At 36.6% G+C, this 19,703-nt stretch overlaps 1 protein-coding gene across 1 annotated transcript; it reads left to right on the top strand.

Annotated features, from left to right (window-relative positions):
* Window positions 1-5,736: 5,736 nt before the first annotated feature.
* On the top strand, window positions 5,737-12,552 carry LOC121887631 (stonustoxin subunit beta-like). The gene is made up of 4 exons (XM_042398547.1): window positions 5,737-5,775; window positions 6,000-6,100; window positions 8,821-10,293; window positions 10,735-12,552. The coding sequence occupies exons 2-4, from the start codon at window positions 6,010-6,012 to the stop codon at window positions 11,277-11,279; spliced, it is 2,109 nt and encodes a 702-aa protein (XP_042254481.1). The 5' UTR covers window positions 5,737-5,775; window positions 6,000-6,009; the 3' UTR covers window positions 11,280-12,552.
* Window positions 12,553-19,703: the final 7,151 nt, after the last annotated feature.

The raw sequence follows: 19,703 nt of genomic DNA, 5'->3' as shown, positions 1-19,703 counted from the left end.
GAAATCACAGTAGTGAACACACTACTGTAGAAAATCACAGTAACCATATGTTACTGTAAAAAAAATCACAGTAACTACTTTAGTACTGTAGAAAATCACAGTAACCATATGTTACCGTAGAAAATCACAGAAGAAAATTACGGTAACCATTATGTTACTGAAGAAAATCACAGCCTCAACCTCAGCCACAACCCTCAAATTCATAGTGCAGATTAAATAATTTAAACTTTACTTTGAAATAATTATTCTTTTCATATGAATTCAAATACCTCAAGATTACCTTGTTTTGTCATGGTTCTGCAGGCTGTTACTTTCAGGTTTTAAATTTGTCTCAACATTTATCACGTCATAACCTTTTATACAGTCTATATCATGAGACCTGTCAGTGAAGTCGTGAGCTGATTGGTTGAGCCAAAGAAAAACATCACATGATCTCAAATTTGAACAGCGTCACTGAGTCAGTCTGGGCGCCAAAGTAATTTACTTCACTGCAGCCGGTTTGGGATTTAACAGCTCTTTGGTTCACTACATTATCTTTTTTTTTTACTTTAAAGGATTTTCTTTTTAAGAGTACTCAAGAAGGAAGTGCAGAAAGTCCAAGTCTTTTTGCCAATCTCCAATCCATAAAGCTTTCATTGGCTCCGGAGTCCACTAAAACGCTGGAGCACAGAGAACTAGAGGATGAGATTAGCTCTCTGTCAGTCAATGGGCGAGGAGAAAGAACAGAGGAAAATGTATGTCAACTGATGATGTATGTCAACAGTGCCCTCTTCTTCACTGGTGAGCCTGGTGTTTTACTGGACAGAAGGCCATGAAATGTCCCAGCTGAGCACAATAAATACAGTGACCATCCCGTAGATGATGCTGCCACTCCTCTGGTGTGAGTCTGGATTGTTCCAATTGCATTGGCTCCACCGGGGCTGACAAGGGCACTGTGATGGCAGGGGACTGGTGGTAGTGAAGAGTGGAATGGCGAGGAAGAGGCCTTCTGCCTGTGGAGTGCCCCCTCTAGCCTTTAGGTGCAACTGCTCGTCTGTATGTCTCTTTCTCACGTTCTTTAAGGCAACAATCAATCTTAATGGTGAGAGCGATGAAAGTGTCTAGGTCGGCAGTTCGTTCTATGGAAACCAGCTTGACTTTTATCGGGTCAGAAAGTCCATGATAGAAAGCGTCAAGCATAGATGAGGTGTTCCAGCCTCTGTGTGCTGCCAATGTGTGGAACTCAATGGCGTAATTGGAAACCTGTCGAGTGACCTGGCGAAGATCTATAATTGCTCGTGTTGCCTCTGGTCCTGGACTTGTGTGGTCAAAAATCTTGCACAGAGTATCAATGAAAAGAGAGAAAGAGGAGCAGATGGGAGAATTCTGGACTCCAGGATGCTACAGTCTGTGTCTCTACTTTGTGGATTAACCTAAATAACATTTTTTCTCAAAAAAAAAAAAAATCATGTCAGTATTTGCAGGATTAAGCACATCATCCAGGAAAGAACTTTTATGACTTGTCCTGATAGAAATGAAGGAAATCAAGGCTGTGGTTTCCAGGAAGATTTTGGCTTGTGGAGCTCTGTTATTAAAGAATAATTATTGAAGAAGTACCTCAATATCGTCCACAGCTACATGGAGGTTCACGGCACCAGCACCGTGCACTTCCCAAGCTACGTGAAGAACCATGAATGACCAAGAGACTGTGGCCCTGCTAGCCTGCAGAATATTGTGGACATGCCACATGGACATGACATCTGCTCTGAACATTCCAGTAACAGTAGTTGATGGATGAGACATGCACTTTGAATAGCTTTTTTGAAATGAAGTGAACATATATACAGCCTTCCTGAGGGGCTCGACTTTAAGAGCAGTCGACTTTACTTTACGTTGCTCCTGTATGGCTCAGGCTTCAGCAGGTATGGGACAAACTGAAAAAGACAAATGTTGCACAGTGTGTGCCAGGGAAAATCTTTGTGTGCAAATTTTGGAGGGTTATACAGTAGTCACATCCTCATTTTTAAAAATCAAAGACCTGCTATGACAATCCCAGAAAAGTAATTTTTCCATCCAAATAGATTAACATGACTTTTAAAAAAAAAAAAAAAAAGCTGTGATGCGGCTTCTGTGAACAACTTGACAGGGATTACCAAAAACATGAAAAATAAAGAATAATGTGCAGAGTAAACACACTATGGAAACAGGAAACTGTTGACCAACATTATTTCAGTTTCTTGCTAAATATTCTGCATATCTACAACTTACACACGCACTTGAGTCACTTTTACTATTTTGCAACATCTTGTATATCAGTTGCAAGCCCTCAGCAGTACACCTTGCATACTTTTAATCTCTCAGACTAAATTAATAATAATAATAATAATATATATAACAGTTCTTCAAAGCATGAAAGTATCCAGGGTCCAGGGTTTGCTTTTCCGCTCCAAAGCCCTTTGTAGTGAATGGGTAAAAGGAGGAGACTTAGGTTAATAAATTATTGTTTGTTTGAAACTTTAATTTTTGAAATTGGACTCAACCACACATCATCTGTGCCAAAGCAAAATGTCTCTAACTTTTCTATGCTTGTGTGTCTGAACAGTATGTTCCCATGTGAAAGAGGAACAAACATCATCTGTTCATGCTGATATGCTGTCATGTCTGTTTGAGTGTAACCACATACAGATCAGTCTCAACCACACCTCCGGGCTGTTGAGAAAGAGATGAAGAAGTATTTGCCCCGACAGTGGTTATGTACACTAATAATAATGATGGAAAATTCAGACTTAATTATACTTCGTCAAAAGCTGATTTTACATCTCATTCACCTCGTACTTGCAAATTTGAGAACATGCTAGCATAGCTAAAAAGAAGTCAGATGGGTCAAGAGCACTGGAAAAAATGCCACTTCAAAAATAGGTTAAAAAAAATGAATACAAGGTGTTTTTTCGCATGTATTAAGTAAAAAAAATCTGCCAATGGAACAAGTGAAAATTCGCTTAAAATTTCTTGAAATAAGATGTGAGATTTAAGCTTTTCAAGAAATTAACTGGAAAAACTCATTTTGAGCTATATTTTACTAGTATTAGGAAGTGTTGTGTGTCATAATAAGCCTCCAATGCTCAAAAGTATTAGTTTCCCTCAAATGTTGCTTTTTGTTTTTTTACTGTTCATGTCATCCTCTTCATTTCAAGTGTATTTATCTTATTGTAAGTTCTATAATAGTGACACTATTCTAGATTTAAGACCATCACCTACCTTGAAATAAGATTAGAAAGTGATATTTAAGCATTTTAAGATAAAATATGTCTTGAACTTAGATGTTATGTTATGTTACATTATGTTATGTTATGTTTTGTTATGGTATGAATTGTTAGACCCACAAGTCAAATGTTTGACTTCATTCTGGAATATTACACAAACAAAAATGAGCTAATTTAGATTGGTCTAAGTCATTGGTTCTCAAAGTGGGGTCTGGAGAGTAATTTTATATAACTAACTAATTTTGCATAACTAACACGCATTATATGTACCTTGTGTTTAGAATGCATAGAGAAATTAAAACTCACCTGGAAGAAAACGTGAGTGCTTTTAGTCCTATTTAGAACACTAGTACAGTGCCCGTTCAAAACGTGCCTGTTCGGGATGGGCTGATTTCTCAATAGCTAGAGAGAGTTGTGCCCATCCCCTAAACACCTTTCATGCAGACTATCGGTAGACGCTACAATTTATCAATGAAGAACCTGTGAGGTTGAAACTGGTCAGTGTTTTAAACAAATTCTATCGGAAATGAATGTTTTTAATATACTTTTTTCTCTGAGTGCTTGGAGAATGTTTCTTGTCTATTAACAGTTTTTTTCTTCAAGGGTGCCTAAAGGTTCCCTTGACTTACTGAATTCTTTCATTTGTTTGAAGGACTGTGAATTTAGTCCAGTTTAGTCCATTTTGCACTGGTGTAGCGGCCACAAAAGCTGTGCAATCCTTTTGTGGATTCGGCCTTAAGTGTACAGCATCTACTGACAAACGATTGCAACTGATATACAAGATGTTGCAAAATAGTGAAAGTGACTTAAGGGCATGTGTAAGTTATAGATAAGCAGAAGATGTAGCAAGAAAAAATTCATGAGAAGTCTCCTAACTGAAGAAGTGTTGGTCAACGGTTTCCTGGATTGGCTCATAATGTGTTTACTCTGTAAATTATTTTTCATCTTTTTTGTAATCCCTGTCAAGTTTCTCACAGTAGCCCCAAAAGGGCATCTTTTAAAAAATAAGTCATGTGTATCAATTTGGATGGAAACATCACTTTGAGAATAAGATGCCTTTGATTGTCCCCAAACTGTGATTGTTGCAGCAGGTCATTAATTTTTAAAAACAAGGACATGACTACTGTATAAACCTGCCAAATTTGCACACAAAAATGTTCCCCTGGCGAATGCTATGCAATATTTGTCTTTTTCAGTTTGTCCTGTACCTGCTAAAGCCCGAGCCATATAGGAGCAATGTAAAGTAAAGTCAACTGCTCTTAAAATCAGTCCCTCAAAAAGGTTGTATAGATGTTCACTTCATTTCAAAAAAGCTATTCAAGGTGCAGGTCTCATCCATTAACTACTGTTATAGGAATGTTCAGAGCAGATGTCATAGCCTCGTCACATAAAAAAGGCCATTGTTTGTGAAAAAGATATGGCGTGTCCTCAATATTCTGCAGTTAGCATGGCCACAGTCTCTTGGTCATTTAAAAAATGTCAAAGGGAAAAATGTTGGAATTGGTTTGTAGCTTCCATTGCCATCTAATAAGCACCATACTCACACACTACTGTTTCCGTGCAGGGTCAGAGTTTTTTGCGTGAGACAATTTACAACCAGGTGGACTCACCTTGGTTTCACGTAGCTAGGGAGGTGCATGATGATTGTGCTGTGCACGGTGCCATGATCCTCCATGTAGCTGTGGATGATGGTGAGGTATTTCTTCTTGTCCTGTAACAAACATGGAGAAAAAAACATTCTTTTATAAGAGAGGTCCACAAGCCAAAACCTTCCTGGAAACTACAGTCTTGATTTCCTTAATTTTGTAACAGGACAAGTTATAGAAGTTATAGAAAACCAATATTACTATGGTTAAATAATGGTATCGATCAACATAGTATAAAACCATTTGTCTTAGAGTTTACTGAAGTACTCAGGTTGCATAGGTTGTGAACATTTTCATGTGAGCATATAGTAATTTAGCCATCAAAAGATGATGGAATATCTCAGAGGAATATTTGTGGATTTTAGTATTTGGTTTGATCAGTTCAAATTCAAAAACATAAGCATAGTGATTAAATTAAAGTTCACAAAAAGATGGTCTATCATTTTGCAAAAGAATAAACCAAGAAAAAGCTTAAAAGAGAAACAAACTTTCACAACACTGAAACTTTTGTTACAATTGAAAATAAACAACAGTTGTAAAAATGATGTTGTGATTGGGCCAAATTCCTGCAATGTCATTTATTTAAAAACTTCCTGATTATTTTTGACTGATATCAGACGTTTGATCCCTTATAAAGGAGTATCTTGTTTAGTTTTGTGTGAAGAGCTGCACATATCTTTCTTCAGACTTCTCTGATCTGTATGTGAGATAACAGGACAAACTGTAACAGAATTAAAATAAGATTGCAGTCATATCAGGAGGCGTGTCAGTGGGAGGAACCAGTAGGAGAGAGAACAGGATAAAAGTAACTTCACAGTATCACAGACCATCAGACTGGAAGCTCCAGTTAGAAGTCAAGAAGACTGTGATCTACACAACTACACCAGGTAAGGAAAAACAGGGTGGAAATATTTCTTTCTTTATATTTTAATTTGGAAATATTTCCAAGACCAATAAGCTGACTGCTGGTCTCTTTCTTGTTTTTGCCCTCTCTGTCTGTGTCATGGTGGAGAGTTGTCTACCTGTGTGACACTAACTTCAGATAATGTAATCAAATATTGAAGGTTGTGTGTTTTTGCTTTGATCTATGTTGTGTCATGTTCCCCAACAGGTTCAAAAACATGTCTTCAGATACCATGACAGTAGCTGCGCTGGGCCGACCCTTCACCTTAGGGATGCTCTATGATGCTCAACAGGATAAACTGATCCCAGGTAAAACTTGATGTAGACAACATTGGAGCAATATAATTACGTACTCTGCTTGTCTGAGATCTGCTGACAAGAATTTCAAATGATCTTACGGGACAGAAAAGCTAAATTTATTAACCCTCCTGTTGTCCTCGGGTCAATTTTGACCCGAGAGGACAACAGGTGTCATTATGTGTTGTCATCAAAAAAATTGAAATGGTTTCAAAACAGTATCCTGATTAAGAAATTATGAATTATTTTAACTATAGTTGAGATCAGAGGAAAATATGTTGATGGATTATGGCAGACTGGTATATGTAAAAGTTTAGTCAGGATACTGTTTTAAAACCATTTCAATTTTTTTGATGACAGCATATAATGACACCTGTTGTCCTCCCAAGTAAAGATTGACACAATGACAACAGGAGGGTTAACCAGACTAAAGGTTTGATTTCAGTGCTGCCCAGTAGAAAAGGAATGGATTCCCATTTCCCCAAAAATTCAAGGCACAGTAAATTCCTTTTCTTTTTCAAATGCTTGGACAAGACAGAAAAAATAGATGTTTTTACTCTCCAAAGGTAACAGTTTGGAGCCACAGTAACATAAATGTCCCAACAGGGGTCCGTTTCACAAAGCAGGTTCAACAAACTCTGAGTCTAATCCTGAACTCTGAGTTGATCTACTCTGAGATAGGAAACTCTGAGTTTCCGGTTCCAGAACAGCTGATTTGAGTCAGTTTATTCAACTCGGAGTAGTTTCACCTGGAGTTAAGCGCGTGCACCACAACTATAAAAAGCCAGCATCAATGGAGCCCCGATTCAACGAGTCGCCATGGCAACGGGGAAGAGGAGGGCGGCGTTTTTCACCCCACTAGAACTAGAAATCTTAATTCTCTCATACGACGAGTTTGAACATGTTTTCAAAAAGAAGTGCAACACCGCTGCAGCTGCAAAAGAGAGGGAGACGGCGTGGGAGAACATCGCTGCTCGGGTCAATGCGTACGTTTAAATGTAGTCCTTTGCAATCACAATAATATTACAGAGGAAAACTGCTTGATTCGTCGCCTATTAATTTATTTCATTTAGGTCCAATCCCGCGAGGGAGAAGCGCACTTGGCCGCAGTTTAAAATGAAATATAAAAACATTGTTCAAACAGGTGAGACCTCGGCATAATCTCATGGGGTACCTCATTTTGATCATGTTTTATAGGCCTATTGTAAAGTAAATATTAAGTGGCTGTTTGACTGTGCAGTTGTTTTATCCCCAACATAATGCTGGTTTCACACACATTAATGTCTTCTGATCTACATCATGTTCTGTTAAATAATTAATCCTATTTAAACTAACACAGACTTCTACTCAGCCAACAGAAAGAAGGCAGATGTCCGTAAAACGGGTGGTGGTCCAGCACCGCCACCTCTAACGGAGGCAGAGGAGCTGGCCCTAAGCCAGAATTTAGGAAGGCCAGTGGCTGGCCCCGACACTGTACAAAAAACTTCCGTTTGCAAAGAAACGCAGCGCAACACACAATATCTGCTGGGATGTGAGAGCATGACTACGATTGGTAATGTTGCAAATGTAAGGACGGATTAGGTTGTGTATGTAGATGATGGACTCCGCTCAAAAAGATAATTGTCTGGAAATGCTAGAACATCTACGCGCGGTCTGACAACCATCTCTCGACGAATATTTAATTCTCTGCGCAGTAATTCTGCACCTTCATCCACGGGATCGTTATCAAAAGGACATGCCATGTTAGTGAAAAAGTCGCCACCTACTGTGCCTAATGGACTTCTAATATACTGACTCTGATTTTTTTAATGATTTTTTTAAATGATAGACGGCAGAACTAGGCTACGCCAAAACTCGCCTGCTGACTGAATGAATGAGGAAATCAAATGGAGTGTGTGGCTCTGAAAGAGGGCGGAGACTGAGAGAAACTCGAGGTTCATTGAGAAAAACCTGGAGACTTTAAATGTCTCCACAGTCTTTAAATGTCAAGTATCTTGCTACATATTTCACACCTTATCAGCATGAGGAGCAAACAAAAGCTTGATCCTAACTTTAGATTAGATTTGAATTGAGGTTGTTGAAATTTCAGTATATTTTTTTGAATTTTGGGTACTTCTGGTTGTCAGTTAAATGTGCTTTATGAATAAACTTGGTTTGATTTGAATTTACTATCTGAAATTGTGAAGCCTAACAAGTGTGCTCAAAAATTGAGTTTTTGAAAGTTGAAAATTTCAGGGGAATTCAAACTGATTTTTTTTTCAAAAAGATTTTCAAAGTGAAATATTTTAGTATGATGAATTCACAGAAAAACTCGACAAAGTCATGCACACAACAAGCCCACAAACACATAAAAGTTAAACACTTAAATGACTGCAGCGGTGTCTTGGTCTCAGTAAAACACAGTGTGTTTACTTTGAAAATCCTCGGGGTGCAGCTATCTCACTGTCAAGCTTGTGGTTGCAACTTCCAGGTAACAAAAAAATCAATGCAAAATTGATAAAGTAAATTTCCACACACAATCCAATCACCTCTTTTAATTCCTACTTTCCCTTTATAAACACATAGAAAAAAATCAGACAACAGGTCTTTTTTCCCCGGTTTTTATTATCAGAACAAAAAGCGTTAAACATTTCAAATCCTCTTTCTTGAAAGTTCCACAGTAGCTCTACATGTGGCTGAATGTTTACAAAATGTTTTTTGATGCTTTAATACATGATGTTTAATTTCTGTAGGTTTTACCTTGTGGGATAAGACAACGCTACAAGAGAGCACAGTTGAAACCTCTTACCATAGTAGTGAGTTTCAGATTACGGCATCTGACTCCATTGAATCCAAGTCTTCTCTGCTGTCTGTTGATGCTTCCCTGAAGGCCAGTTTCCTGTGTGGATTGATTGAAGTTGGAGGATCTGCCAAATACCTGAATGATCAGAAGAAATTCAAGAATCAGAGCAGAGTGACACTTCAGTACAAAGCTACCACCAACTTCAAACAGTTGTCGTTGAAGCCTCATGGAACCAAGGACACGCAACAAACAGATGTTACTGAGAAGAGCTCGGCAACACATGTAGTCACAGGCATCCAGTATGGAGCAAATGCTTTCTTTGTATTTGACAGTGAGAAGTTAGATGCTAGCAGCGTTCAGAACATCCAGGGCGGCATGGAAGCTGTGATAAGGAAGATTCCATCATTGGATATTGATGGGCATGTTGACATCAAGCTGACTGATGAAGAAAAAGACCTGACAAACAAATTCTCCTGCAAATTCTATGGGGACTTCATTCTTGAAAGCAACCCTGCAACATTTGAAGAGGCAGTGAAGACCTATGTAGGGCTTCCAAAGCTACTGGGAGAAAAGGGAGAACATGCTGCTCCACTGAAGGTCTGGCTGATGCCGTTGAAGAATTTGGATTCCAAAGATGCTGAGCTGATGAGTGGGATCAGTGTTGGACTAGTGAGGAAAGCTGAAGATGCTCTAGAAGGTATTAGGGAGATAAAAATGAGATGCAACGATTCCCTGGAAGACAAAGTGTCAGAGAATTTTCCAGAGATTCGCAAAACGCTGAGCACTTTCCAAAAACTGTGTAATGATTACACATCTAAACTCCAACGGACCATGAAGAAGACATTTCCCTCCATCCGTGAAGGCAAAGAAGATGAGAGCTCATTAGAAAAACTCTTTGAAGACAGAGACAAGTCACCATTCAGTCAGGACAAACTAAGGAAGTGGATGGATAACAAGGAGAGAGAAATCACTGTCATTAGGTCCTGTGTAGACATGATGGAGGGAACAAACACAAAGATCGTCAAAAATCAGTCAGAGTTGGATAGAGAGGTTTTTGATCCAGATGTAAAGAATGCTCTGTGCTTTGTTTTCACCTCTGTGGGAAGTACTGACCCCTGCCTTGATGCGATGACCAAGTGCTTGGATTCACTTGAATTTAGATATACCAATGAAGACCACTGGTACTTCTCAGATGAAGTGTTAACCAAAATGAGAGAAAAAGCCAAAGCTTTCCATGATCTTGCCAAACCTCTCAAGGACAGCAGCAGTGTCCATTTCCTTGTAACAGCCACAGCAAATGAGAAATACCAAGGAGCAACCATCTACCATTACAAGGAGGGCAAACTGGTCACTGATAATTTTTCAAAGCCTGACGTCCCATCTGATGTGAAAACCATCACAGACAAAAGTGATTTAATGTGGTGTAAGTCATTTTTCATGCATTTATTTTTAATTTTGGATATCAAATATTTTATATTTATTTATATAAAGTACTGTTGTGTTCCATTTAAGATATTTTCACAATTATCTATGCTGTAGCTACAGCCATACATTTTCCCATATATGAAGTGGTGAATACAGTAAACCACATATTTATATGTACACACTAGCGTTCAAAAGTTGGGAATCACTCAGAAGTTTAAATGTTTTCAATAGATATTGTTGCTTTTTATTCAACAAGGTGACATTAAATTGATTTGAATATATAGCCAACACATTGCTAATGTTGCATATAGCTATTATACTATAACCATATTGGAGGACAAGTTGTTAATATCATTATTATGAGTACATGCTTTTCTAAATTACAGTGAACGGTGATGACGATGACTAAGAACAGATTGTGTTTTGTTCTCTCCATCAGATGCCTGTGATCTCTCACTGGACCCAAACACAGTAAACTACAACCTTATTCTTTCTGATGACGACAAGAAGGTGACACTTGGAGCAAAGCAGGGATATCCTGATCACCCAGAGAGGTTTGAGAGTATCCGTCAGGTGTTGTGCAGAGAGGGCCTGACTGAGCGCCATTACTGGGAGGTAGAGTGGAGCTGTGGTTATAATGACGACCATGCTGTAGGTGTCGTGTACAAACAAATTGACAGGAAAGGAAACAATCTCCGGTGTTACTTAGGACGTAATGATGACTCATGGTGTTTTGGTGTAAATTGTATCAAACCAGAGCTCTTTGCGGAACACAGTGATCAGTGGTGGTCTTTTTCCTGTAGTGGCTTTAAACGAGTTGGAGTGTATCTGGACCGGCCTGCTGGCACTCTGTCCTTCTACAATGTCTCCTCTAACACACTGAGTCACCTCTACACCTTCAACGCTCAGTTCAAAGAGCCTGTTTATCCAGGCTGCTACATTATGAGCCAATCTGGCTCTGTGTTCTTTTGCCCAGTTGAGTAAGAACAGTGACAAAGTGAGGAAATGAGTGTTGATCTGTCTTTAAACTGATAACAACCAGTGATGGAGTGTAACTAAGTACATTTAAGCAAGTGCTTTGTACTTGTACTTGTATTTTCTTTGTACTTCTACTCCACTATTTTTCAGAGAGAGATATTATACTTTTTACTGCCCCACATTTATTTACATCTAGTGAATAGTCACTAGCTACTTTTTACTTTCTTCTATATGTTAAATGTGATTAGTTTATCACTAGCTACTGACTAATCAACAGTAAGTCAAGTGTATCTTATTTAATTTAGAAATTACTCTTTTTTTTGTTCTCTGTCACTGAGGACATTAGTGGTGAATGGTGACAAAGTTTTGTCTGTGGAAAGGTCCGCAATTATTAAGTACCATGACTTTTTTTTGCTGTCACCTTATTAAAACTTAACATTAACAACAGCAATTATTCAAGCCATCTTAGGCTTGAATAATTGCATTTAAACCTTTTTTTCATCTTGAAGTCATCTGATAATACTATAATGGTGTGTGAATATTCTTTGTTTCCAAGTTGACCTTTTCTTTGTCTGTGTAGTAGCTGCATGGTATATAACATTAGGTCACCACAATGGCTTCTACAGAATATACTATATAATCTGATTATGTTTTAGAGAAACATGCATGTGGTTTAACTGTCTACTAATTCTTCTAATTTTATCAATGTAAAACTTTTGTGAGGACAAGTATAAGGATATTGCTACATTACACATTTATTAGCTCATGCAAAGTACTTACTTAGGAATCTGCTAATATATAATAGTGATTAAGGTTAGAACATTAGGTAAATGAAGTGCCTGTAGCTTAACATTAGAATTGTTCATTTATCTTTATATAATTTTACATATATGCTTGTAAAGTTGGGGAAGAGGAAGGAAAGGAGGAGGGAGGTGGGTTTTTTTTCAAACTACGTAGTACTGTAACACCAATCACTCACTGAGGACATTAGTGGTGAACGGTGACAAAATTGGTTAGGTAACATGACTTTTTTGCTTTTAAAACTTAACATTAGCATCTTAATTTAGGCCTGAATAATTGCATTTAAATCTTTTTAAATCTTGAAGTCATCTGATTATACTATAATAGTGTGTGAATATTCTTTGTTTCCAAGTTAACCTTTTCTTTGTCTGTGTAGTACATGATATATAACATTATGTCAACACAATGGCTTCTACAGGATATACCGTATAATCTGATTATGTTGTAGAGAAGAAACATGCTGCATGTGGTTCAACTGTCTTCTTGTGAGGACAAGTATGAGGATATTGTATATTTGCTACATTACACATTCATAAGCTCATGCAAAGCACTTACTTGGGTATCTGCTAATAAATAATAGTGATTAAGGTAGAACATTGGGTGGCTGAAGTGCCTGTAGCTTAACATTAGGATTGTTCATTTATCTTTATCTAAATTTATGCTTGTGAAGTTGGGGAAGAGGAAGGAAAGGAGGAGGGAGGTGTTTTTTTTCTTTATTTTCCAACATGGTAGGACAATAAGTAACTCAAGTGTCTCTTCTTTAATTAAGAAATTGTTCTTCTTTTTGCTGAATTTCAGAATGTTAATGAAACTCTGTAACATCACTCACTCATTAAGGACATTAGTGGTGAATGGTGACAAAGTTTTGCCTTTTGTTTTTTAAGGTTCAGTTCTTGCTGTTTTGTTTTTCATGCACAAAAAAAAAAAAACGAAAAAAGGAAAAAGATTTTTAAAAATACATACATTTAAATGATCACTAAATAATCAACAATTATTGACAAAGTGATGATTCCACACTGTAAAAAAAAAAAAGTTATTTCACAGAAATTTACTGTATTATTTTACAGTGTTTTTTTTGTTTTTTCTACATTAAGTGTAAATGCCATAAAAACACAGTAAATTATTTTTATTAAAAATATTCACCATAAAATAAAGGTTGTAAACTGTAAATTAATATAATGGAATATTATAGTTTTTTACGGGATTTTTCAATTACTTAATGGTCTTGAATATTACATTACATTGAATTCTATGTAAAAATACAAATAATACACATCCTATTACTGAATGTAAAATTAAGGCAAATTTCTGTTTTTTTTGCTTTAAATTTCATGTAAAAAAAAAAAGTTTAAAAAAAAGTAAAAAAAACACATCATCAAATAACGGAATTTAGTTATTCTACAAAGATTTTTTTTTTGAATACAGATATTTACTGTAGACATTATCTGCATTTTTACAGTCCAACTGTTGTAAAATAAAAACAAAAAAAATATAAAATATTGCTAGAATGGTAAATAAATGTATAAATGTATAAATGACCACTGTGTGCAGCTTGGTTATTTCCTGTTTGTTAGAAAATCCAGTTTGTGGTAAAACTTGAATAAAACATATAAAGAAAAGCAGAGATCTAACATGTATTTTGTATGTGGACTGGTTCACTGGCTGTCTGTCCTACAGAGTCTCCTCTAACACATTGACACACCTTCCACATCTAATTCACTGAGCCTGTAGATAAGAGCAATGATGGAGATTTGTTAGATCCTTGATCTGTTGATCTGGATATGTGTTTACATTTAAAGCTTAGAGAGCAACATGTTTTAGCTTGAACACACCCCCCTTTCATAAATGGAAAAGTCAGAGGGACCAGGATCATTTGTGGTGTAATAAAACCAGTTTGTGTAGGATTTGAGTTTTTTCTTTAATGTCAGATTCCTGTTGGGTATGTTTGCTCTCTTCTTGAGTAGAAATACTCAATAAAGTGGAGACCTGAGTTTACTATGTGCTACTTTTTTGCTGGAGGTTAACTCTTACATAGTGTTCATATTCTGACCCTTTACAGTATCCCCTCATAATTAGCCTCTTTACCAAATATCTGACCCACAAATCAATCATGAATACCTCATCAGCCATTAATAAATGGGTAATTAATCCTTAATGAAGCTTTCAGAGAGCAGAAAGAGTGTATTAATTAGTTTTTACATGTTTTGTTTATGGAGAAAAAACATTCACAATCACACTATATAATTGGCCACTATATATATATATATATATATATATATATATATATATATATATATATATATATATATACATAATGTTACATGAAAGGAGAACAAAACGATTTCAATGAATTATTTGTTTGTTAATTTTGGGTCAAATATGGGTCAAACATACACTCTACAAAAATGTGTATTAGCTGCACAAAACTTTTTAAAAAGTTGAAATATTTCCATTTTTGTATAGTCTGGGTCACATTAGGGGAAGTTATACATGTGGTGGTGGTCTAAAGGTTAGGGAAGCAAGCTTGTGACTAGACGGTTACTGGTTCAATCCCCCATACCGGCAGAATAAATATGATAAATATGGGTGGGGAAAGTGAAGAAGCAGCACTTTCCTCTCCGTCAGTACCCACCCTGAGGTGCCCTTGAGCAAGGGCACTTCAGTGGTGATAATACTGCAGTGGAGTTGCTCAATGGCTGGCAAATAAGACTGTGGTTGTATTGGGCAGCTTCCACGTATGAATATGTAACTGTGTGAATGTGATCGGGACATTCCTGAGAAAGAGAACATTACTCTCAGAGATACTCACCTGAATAAATAGGTGAATAAATAATAAGCTGTATCATTAATGACAAATCAGAATCAATCCAAACACTATACTAATAATTTGTGAGATTACGAACCACTATAAATGAACCAAACCAAACATCATCACATGTAAAATAATAACAAAACCTTTACACATTGAAGAATAAACAGAATGTCAATCTGGTTGTTTTGTAAACACCATACTAATAATTTGTAAGAGATTATGAATTAGAACAAAATTAGACTCATCAGGGCAAGTATGCTAAAATATTTGCTACTTAAAGGATAATGCTGGTGATTTTCTATATTTTTTCTTACTGTCATCAAATGTCATGTGCAGAGACAAACCAACAATGAACTCTTCCTGCTTACAAGTATTGTGTGAGTATCTATAACCTGATATATCTTATTCCTCTGTGCTGTAGGTCTCAGTTGTTGTCCGAAAACTATTAAAAACACATCAGTGCACTGGGTGACATGTTCCTTCATCCCTGAAGACAGTGGATACCGTAGCTTGTTTAGAAACGGTCCAAAGAGTAAAAACACCTTTCTCATTCAAGGGTGTGTCCAAACTTTTGTCTGGTACTGTATATAAATATATAAACTTGCCAATAATTCTAAAGCTGAGGTTAATAACCCCTTGCAGTCAGTTCTTGACCTTTAAACGAGAGACAAATGAATGAAAAAGTTAAAATATTTTTGACAACAGAGGAATAAAATGCCAATATTCTACCCATACCTGGCTCTATCTGCTCCTTTGGATCTACTCCAAAGGAGTTTAAGTGCATGTTGGCAGTAGTAACTCAATCTATTATAAGTATTAATACACAAAGGAAGAAAAATGGGTGTAAATAGAGATGAAAAATAATCACTGTGCAGCATTCTGCCTGCTTGCGTTTTTGTGACAATCTGCTGAAACAATAATTCATTGCTACATGATGCTGTGTTGAACAGGTCATTCTAGGATGACATCTTGCAGGTGCTCTCAGAAAGCAATTTTGCTTGTCATGGTGTTGATAGATTTGACCTGCATAACTGGTCCATTTAATTAGCTTTCAGTTTAAGATGGTTTATACTGATCAATGTGGTGACATGGAAACAGATACAGGAAGGGGTTAGTTGTTCTTTTCTGTGTTCCATGTTTTTCTATTGTGCACTAGAGATTCCCCCTCCACCTAAAAAATGGTTTTTACTTATTGTTTCTTCACTCTGATGTTTGCGCTTCCTTGTGCAGAAAAATGTTGTGTGCAAACTTTGACATTGTTTTCATATTTATCTACTGGAGGGAAAACGTGTCTCTCTGCTTTAAGGAGTAAGATTACAAGGCCTGGCTTTGTGATATTCCAACAAGTTTGGAAGCCAGACATGTCCGGTCATGGTCTAAAATACAACTTATATAAGTGTGATATGGCCAAGAAGCATTGTTACAACAAAGAAATAATCTACCAAACACAAATTTCCATACTTTTTGTGGTAAGTTTACATAGGAAACACAGGTAAATCATGTGATATGTTGCCTGTTTTTGATGAGAACATAAATCTGTTGTCACAATAGAACAATACTATAAATTTGAATTTCACTTTATTGGTAAAACGACACAGCCTGAACCACTCCATGGCTAAAATGAGCACTTCTTTGTTTAGAAACAATATGTGTATGCTAAATGTCTTTAAAGAAGCAGCAACATAACATAACATAACATAACATAACATAACATAACATAACATAACATAACATAACATAACATAACATAACATAACATAACATAACATAACATAACATATGTTTTATCTTAAAATGCTTATATATCACTTTCTAATCTTATTTCAAGGTAGGTGATGGTCTTAAATCTAGAATAGTGTCACTATTATAGAACTTACATTAAGTTAAATACACTTGAAATGAAGAGGATGACATGAGCAGTAAAAAAACAAAAAGCTACATTTGAGGGAAAATAATACTTTTGAGCATTGGAGCCTTATTATGACACACAACACTTCCTAATACTAGTAAAATATAGCTCAAAATGAGTTTTCCCAGCTAATTTATTAAAAGGCTTAAATATCACATCTTATTTCAAGAAATCTTAACAAGCGAATTTTCACTTGTTCCATTGGCAGATTTTTTTTTTTTTACTTACTATGAGCAAAAAACACCTTGTATTCAATTTTTTAACCTATTTTTGAAGTGGCATTTTTTCCAGTGCTCTTGACCCATCTGACTTCTTTTTAGCCATGTCAGCTTCTCTCACATTTGCAAGTACAAGGTGAATGAGATGTAAAATCATCTTTTGACAAAGTATAATTATGTCTAAATCTTCCATCGTTATTATTAGTGTACATAACCACTGTCGTGGCAATAGGCCCAAAGAGTGGGACAAATAATTCCTTATCTCTTTCTCAACAGCCCGGAGGTGTGGTTGAGACTGATCTGTATGTGGTTTCACTCAAACAGACATGACAGCATATCAGCATGAACAGATGATGTTTGTTCTTCTTCCACATGGGAAAATACTGTTCAGACACACAAGCATGGTTTCTATAACTTTCACTAAGCATTTTAATCTTTCACACAAGCCTTTGTACATATTCATATAATAATTTCCCTCACATCACATATGGAAATCTGTTTCTACAAAGATTGTAACATTTTGTTATCCTGTTGTTTTGATGACACTTTCTTCACATCCCTCGACAAGATCAAGGTTTGACACTCCCACAAAAAGACACATGAACGCCTTTTTGGTGGAAATTGAAACATATTTATTGTCATTTTTAGTTCAGGCAAAAGTTCACAGAGGCTATGTTCAAACCTTTCAATTTTACTTCAACCACAAAAAATAATTGGAGAAAAAAAAAAAAGCAGAATTAACAGATGAACCCTAAACCAGTGCTCCTCCTTGAAAACAAAATTAGTCCTTTTGATTTGGCACAAAAGGTGTGTGGTTGAGTCAAATTTCATAAACTAAAATTTCAAACAAACAATAATTTAATGACCTAAGTCTCCTCCTTGTTGCCATTCACTACAAAGGGCTTTGGTGCAGAAAAAACATCAGCACACTCATCCTTAACCCATATATTACACCTTATTTTAGGACATTTCATGTCTGTATCACATTGTCACTTCAAACCAAGTGCTATGGGATGCAGATTGAGATGTGCTGAGTCCTCTGCATGTCACAGAGAAAGGCAGATCCACCCAAAAACCCTCATCATGCTAACCAGTCATTTCAGGACAATCTTAAAATTAACAGAAAGAGATTGAAGCACACTCTTATATCTGATTTTGGTGCTCATTGATGGATATAGGATAAAATAAGATAAGATTATCTTTATTGTTCCCGAAAGGGGAAATCAGTCTTTGGCCTTGAGAGTATGCAGAACTGCTTTCATCAATCATGACAAACACCTCACAACATCTAAACAACAGCCATCAGACAAACATCTAGTGCAAAAGAACAGATCAAACAAAGATAGAAAGGTAAATGATGTACTAAATAAATCAATAGAATACATAAAAGTACACAAAGATGAGCAGCAGATAGATGTTATATATGTACCTGTTAGAAATTGCTCACAACATGGTGACAATGAGACATAAAAAATTGGTAAGAAATACAATTAAGTACAAAACACAAGATCTAAAAACATCAATGAAACATTCTTACTCTACAGTCATTGGTTTACGTTTAATGCATTTATCAGCACACTGAGCACACAGGACAGGTGGAGTTAAAACACTCTGTTTTAGAGTTTACTGAAGTATTCAGGTTGCATAGGTTGTGAACACTTCCTGATTATTTTTGACTGATATCAGACATTTGATCACATCAAAGGAGTATCTTATTTAGCTTTGTGTGAAGGGCTACACATATCTTTCTTCAGACTTCTCTGATCTGTATGTGAGATAACAGGACAAACTGCAACATAATTAAAATAAGATTGCAGTCCAAAGAAATCATCATACACAACACTGTGCACAGCGGTGCTCTCCAAGGTGCTCATCCTGCTGCAGGCAGCAGCTAGGAGCTGTTCATCGTAGTGGAAGCCAATACCTTCTTTAGCTGAATCAATGTTTTCACCTGTTTCCTTGAGCATATATATACCCTCTATTAGTGTGTTCTGGTTGCTAAATCTTCAAGACTGCTTTCATTAGTGAGTAACTGCCTGTCACAGAAGTTAGCCTATCTTAATTCTGTTTGTTATATTCTGCGCCGTAGTTTGACGCCAGTACTTAGTTAGATAGCTTTGTTAGCTGTAGTGTTTTTTTTGTTTTCCAGGTGAATAAATCACTTGAACTGGTTCCTCAGTGTTCTGCCTCTCTTTGCACTTGGGTAACTCTGATAACAGTGAATGCCCGGGTTGGCAATTTAACATAACATTTTTAAAATGTTATGTAATTTAAAATGTCCAAATAAATGCAATATTTGGACTAATTTTTTCAATCAAAACAGTCATTTTGCTTACCAGGCTACAGATGAAGCAGCTCTTCTGCCAGCTGATCCCTCTGCACCTGTACTGCTGCTGGTGTATTTCATTCATTGGCATCGGCATATGCAGTTCAGCATCACGCCTTCTAAAGTCCTGTACTGTGTCCTCATTTATTTCAAAGAGACAACCATGATGTATTGGGATGTTATACAACACACAACATGCCACAAAGAATGCCCCTACCTTCTGAGGGCTGTATTGTAATGTTCCAGCTGACTTATCCAAACATCTGAAGCGCATTTTCAGCACTCTAAATGTATATAACGTTTATATCACACTTCGTGTTTTCGTGTGTTTGCTGGGTCTTGACAGACACACTCAACCTGACGG

The sequence above is a fragment of the Thunnus maccoyii genome, chromosome 20 (genome assembly GCF_910596095.1).
Source record: "Thunnus maccoyii chromosome 20, fThuMac1.1, whole genome shotgun sequence".
Classification (NCBI taxonomy): Eukaryota; Metazoa; Chordata; class Actinopteri; order Scombriformes; family Scombridae; genus Thunnus; species Thunnus maccoyii.
This window is presented reverse-complemented; position numbering and strand designations above follow the sequence as displayed.

Bases quoted from the DNA above. Each gene is read 5' to 3' on its own strand.
- LOC121887631 (XM_042398547.1), top strand. From the start codon at position 6,010: ATGTCTTCAGATACCATGACAGTAGCTGCGCTGGGCCGACCCTTCACC. The intron at 6,101-8,820 runs GTAAAACTTGAT...TAATTTCTGTAG, and splicing joins ACAGGATAAACTGATCCCAG to GTTTTACCTTGTGGGATAAG. The intron at 10,294-10,734 runs GTAAGTCATTTT...TCTCTCCATCAG, and splicing joins CAAAAGTGATTTAATGTGGT to ATGCCTGTGATCTCTCACTG.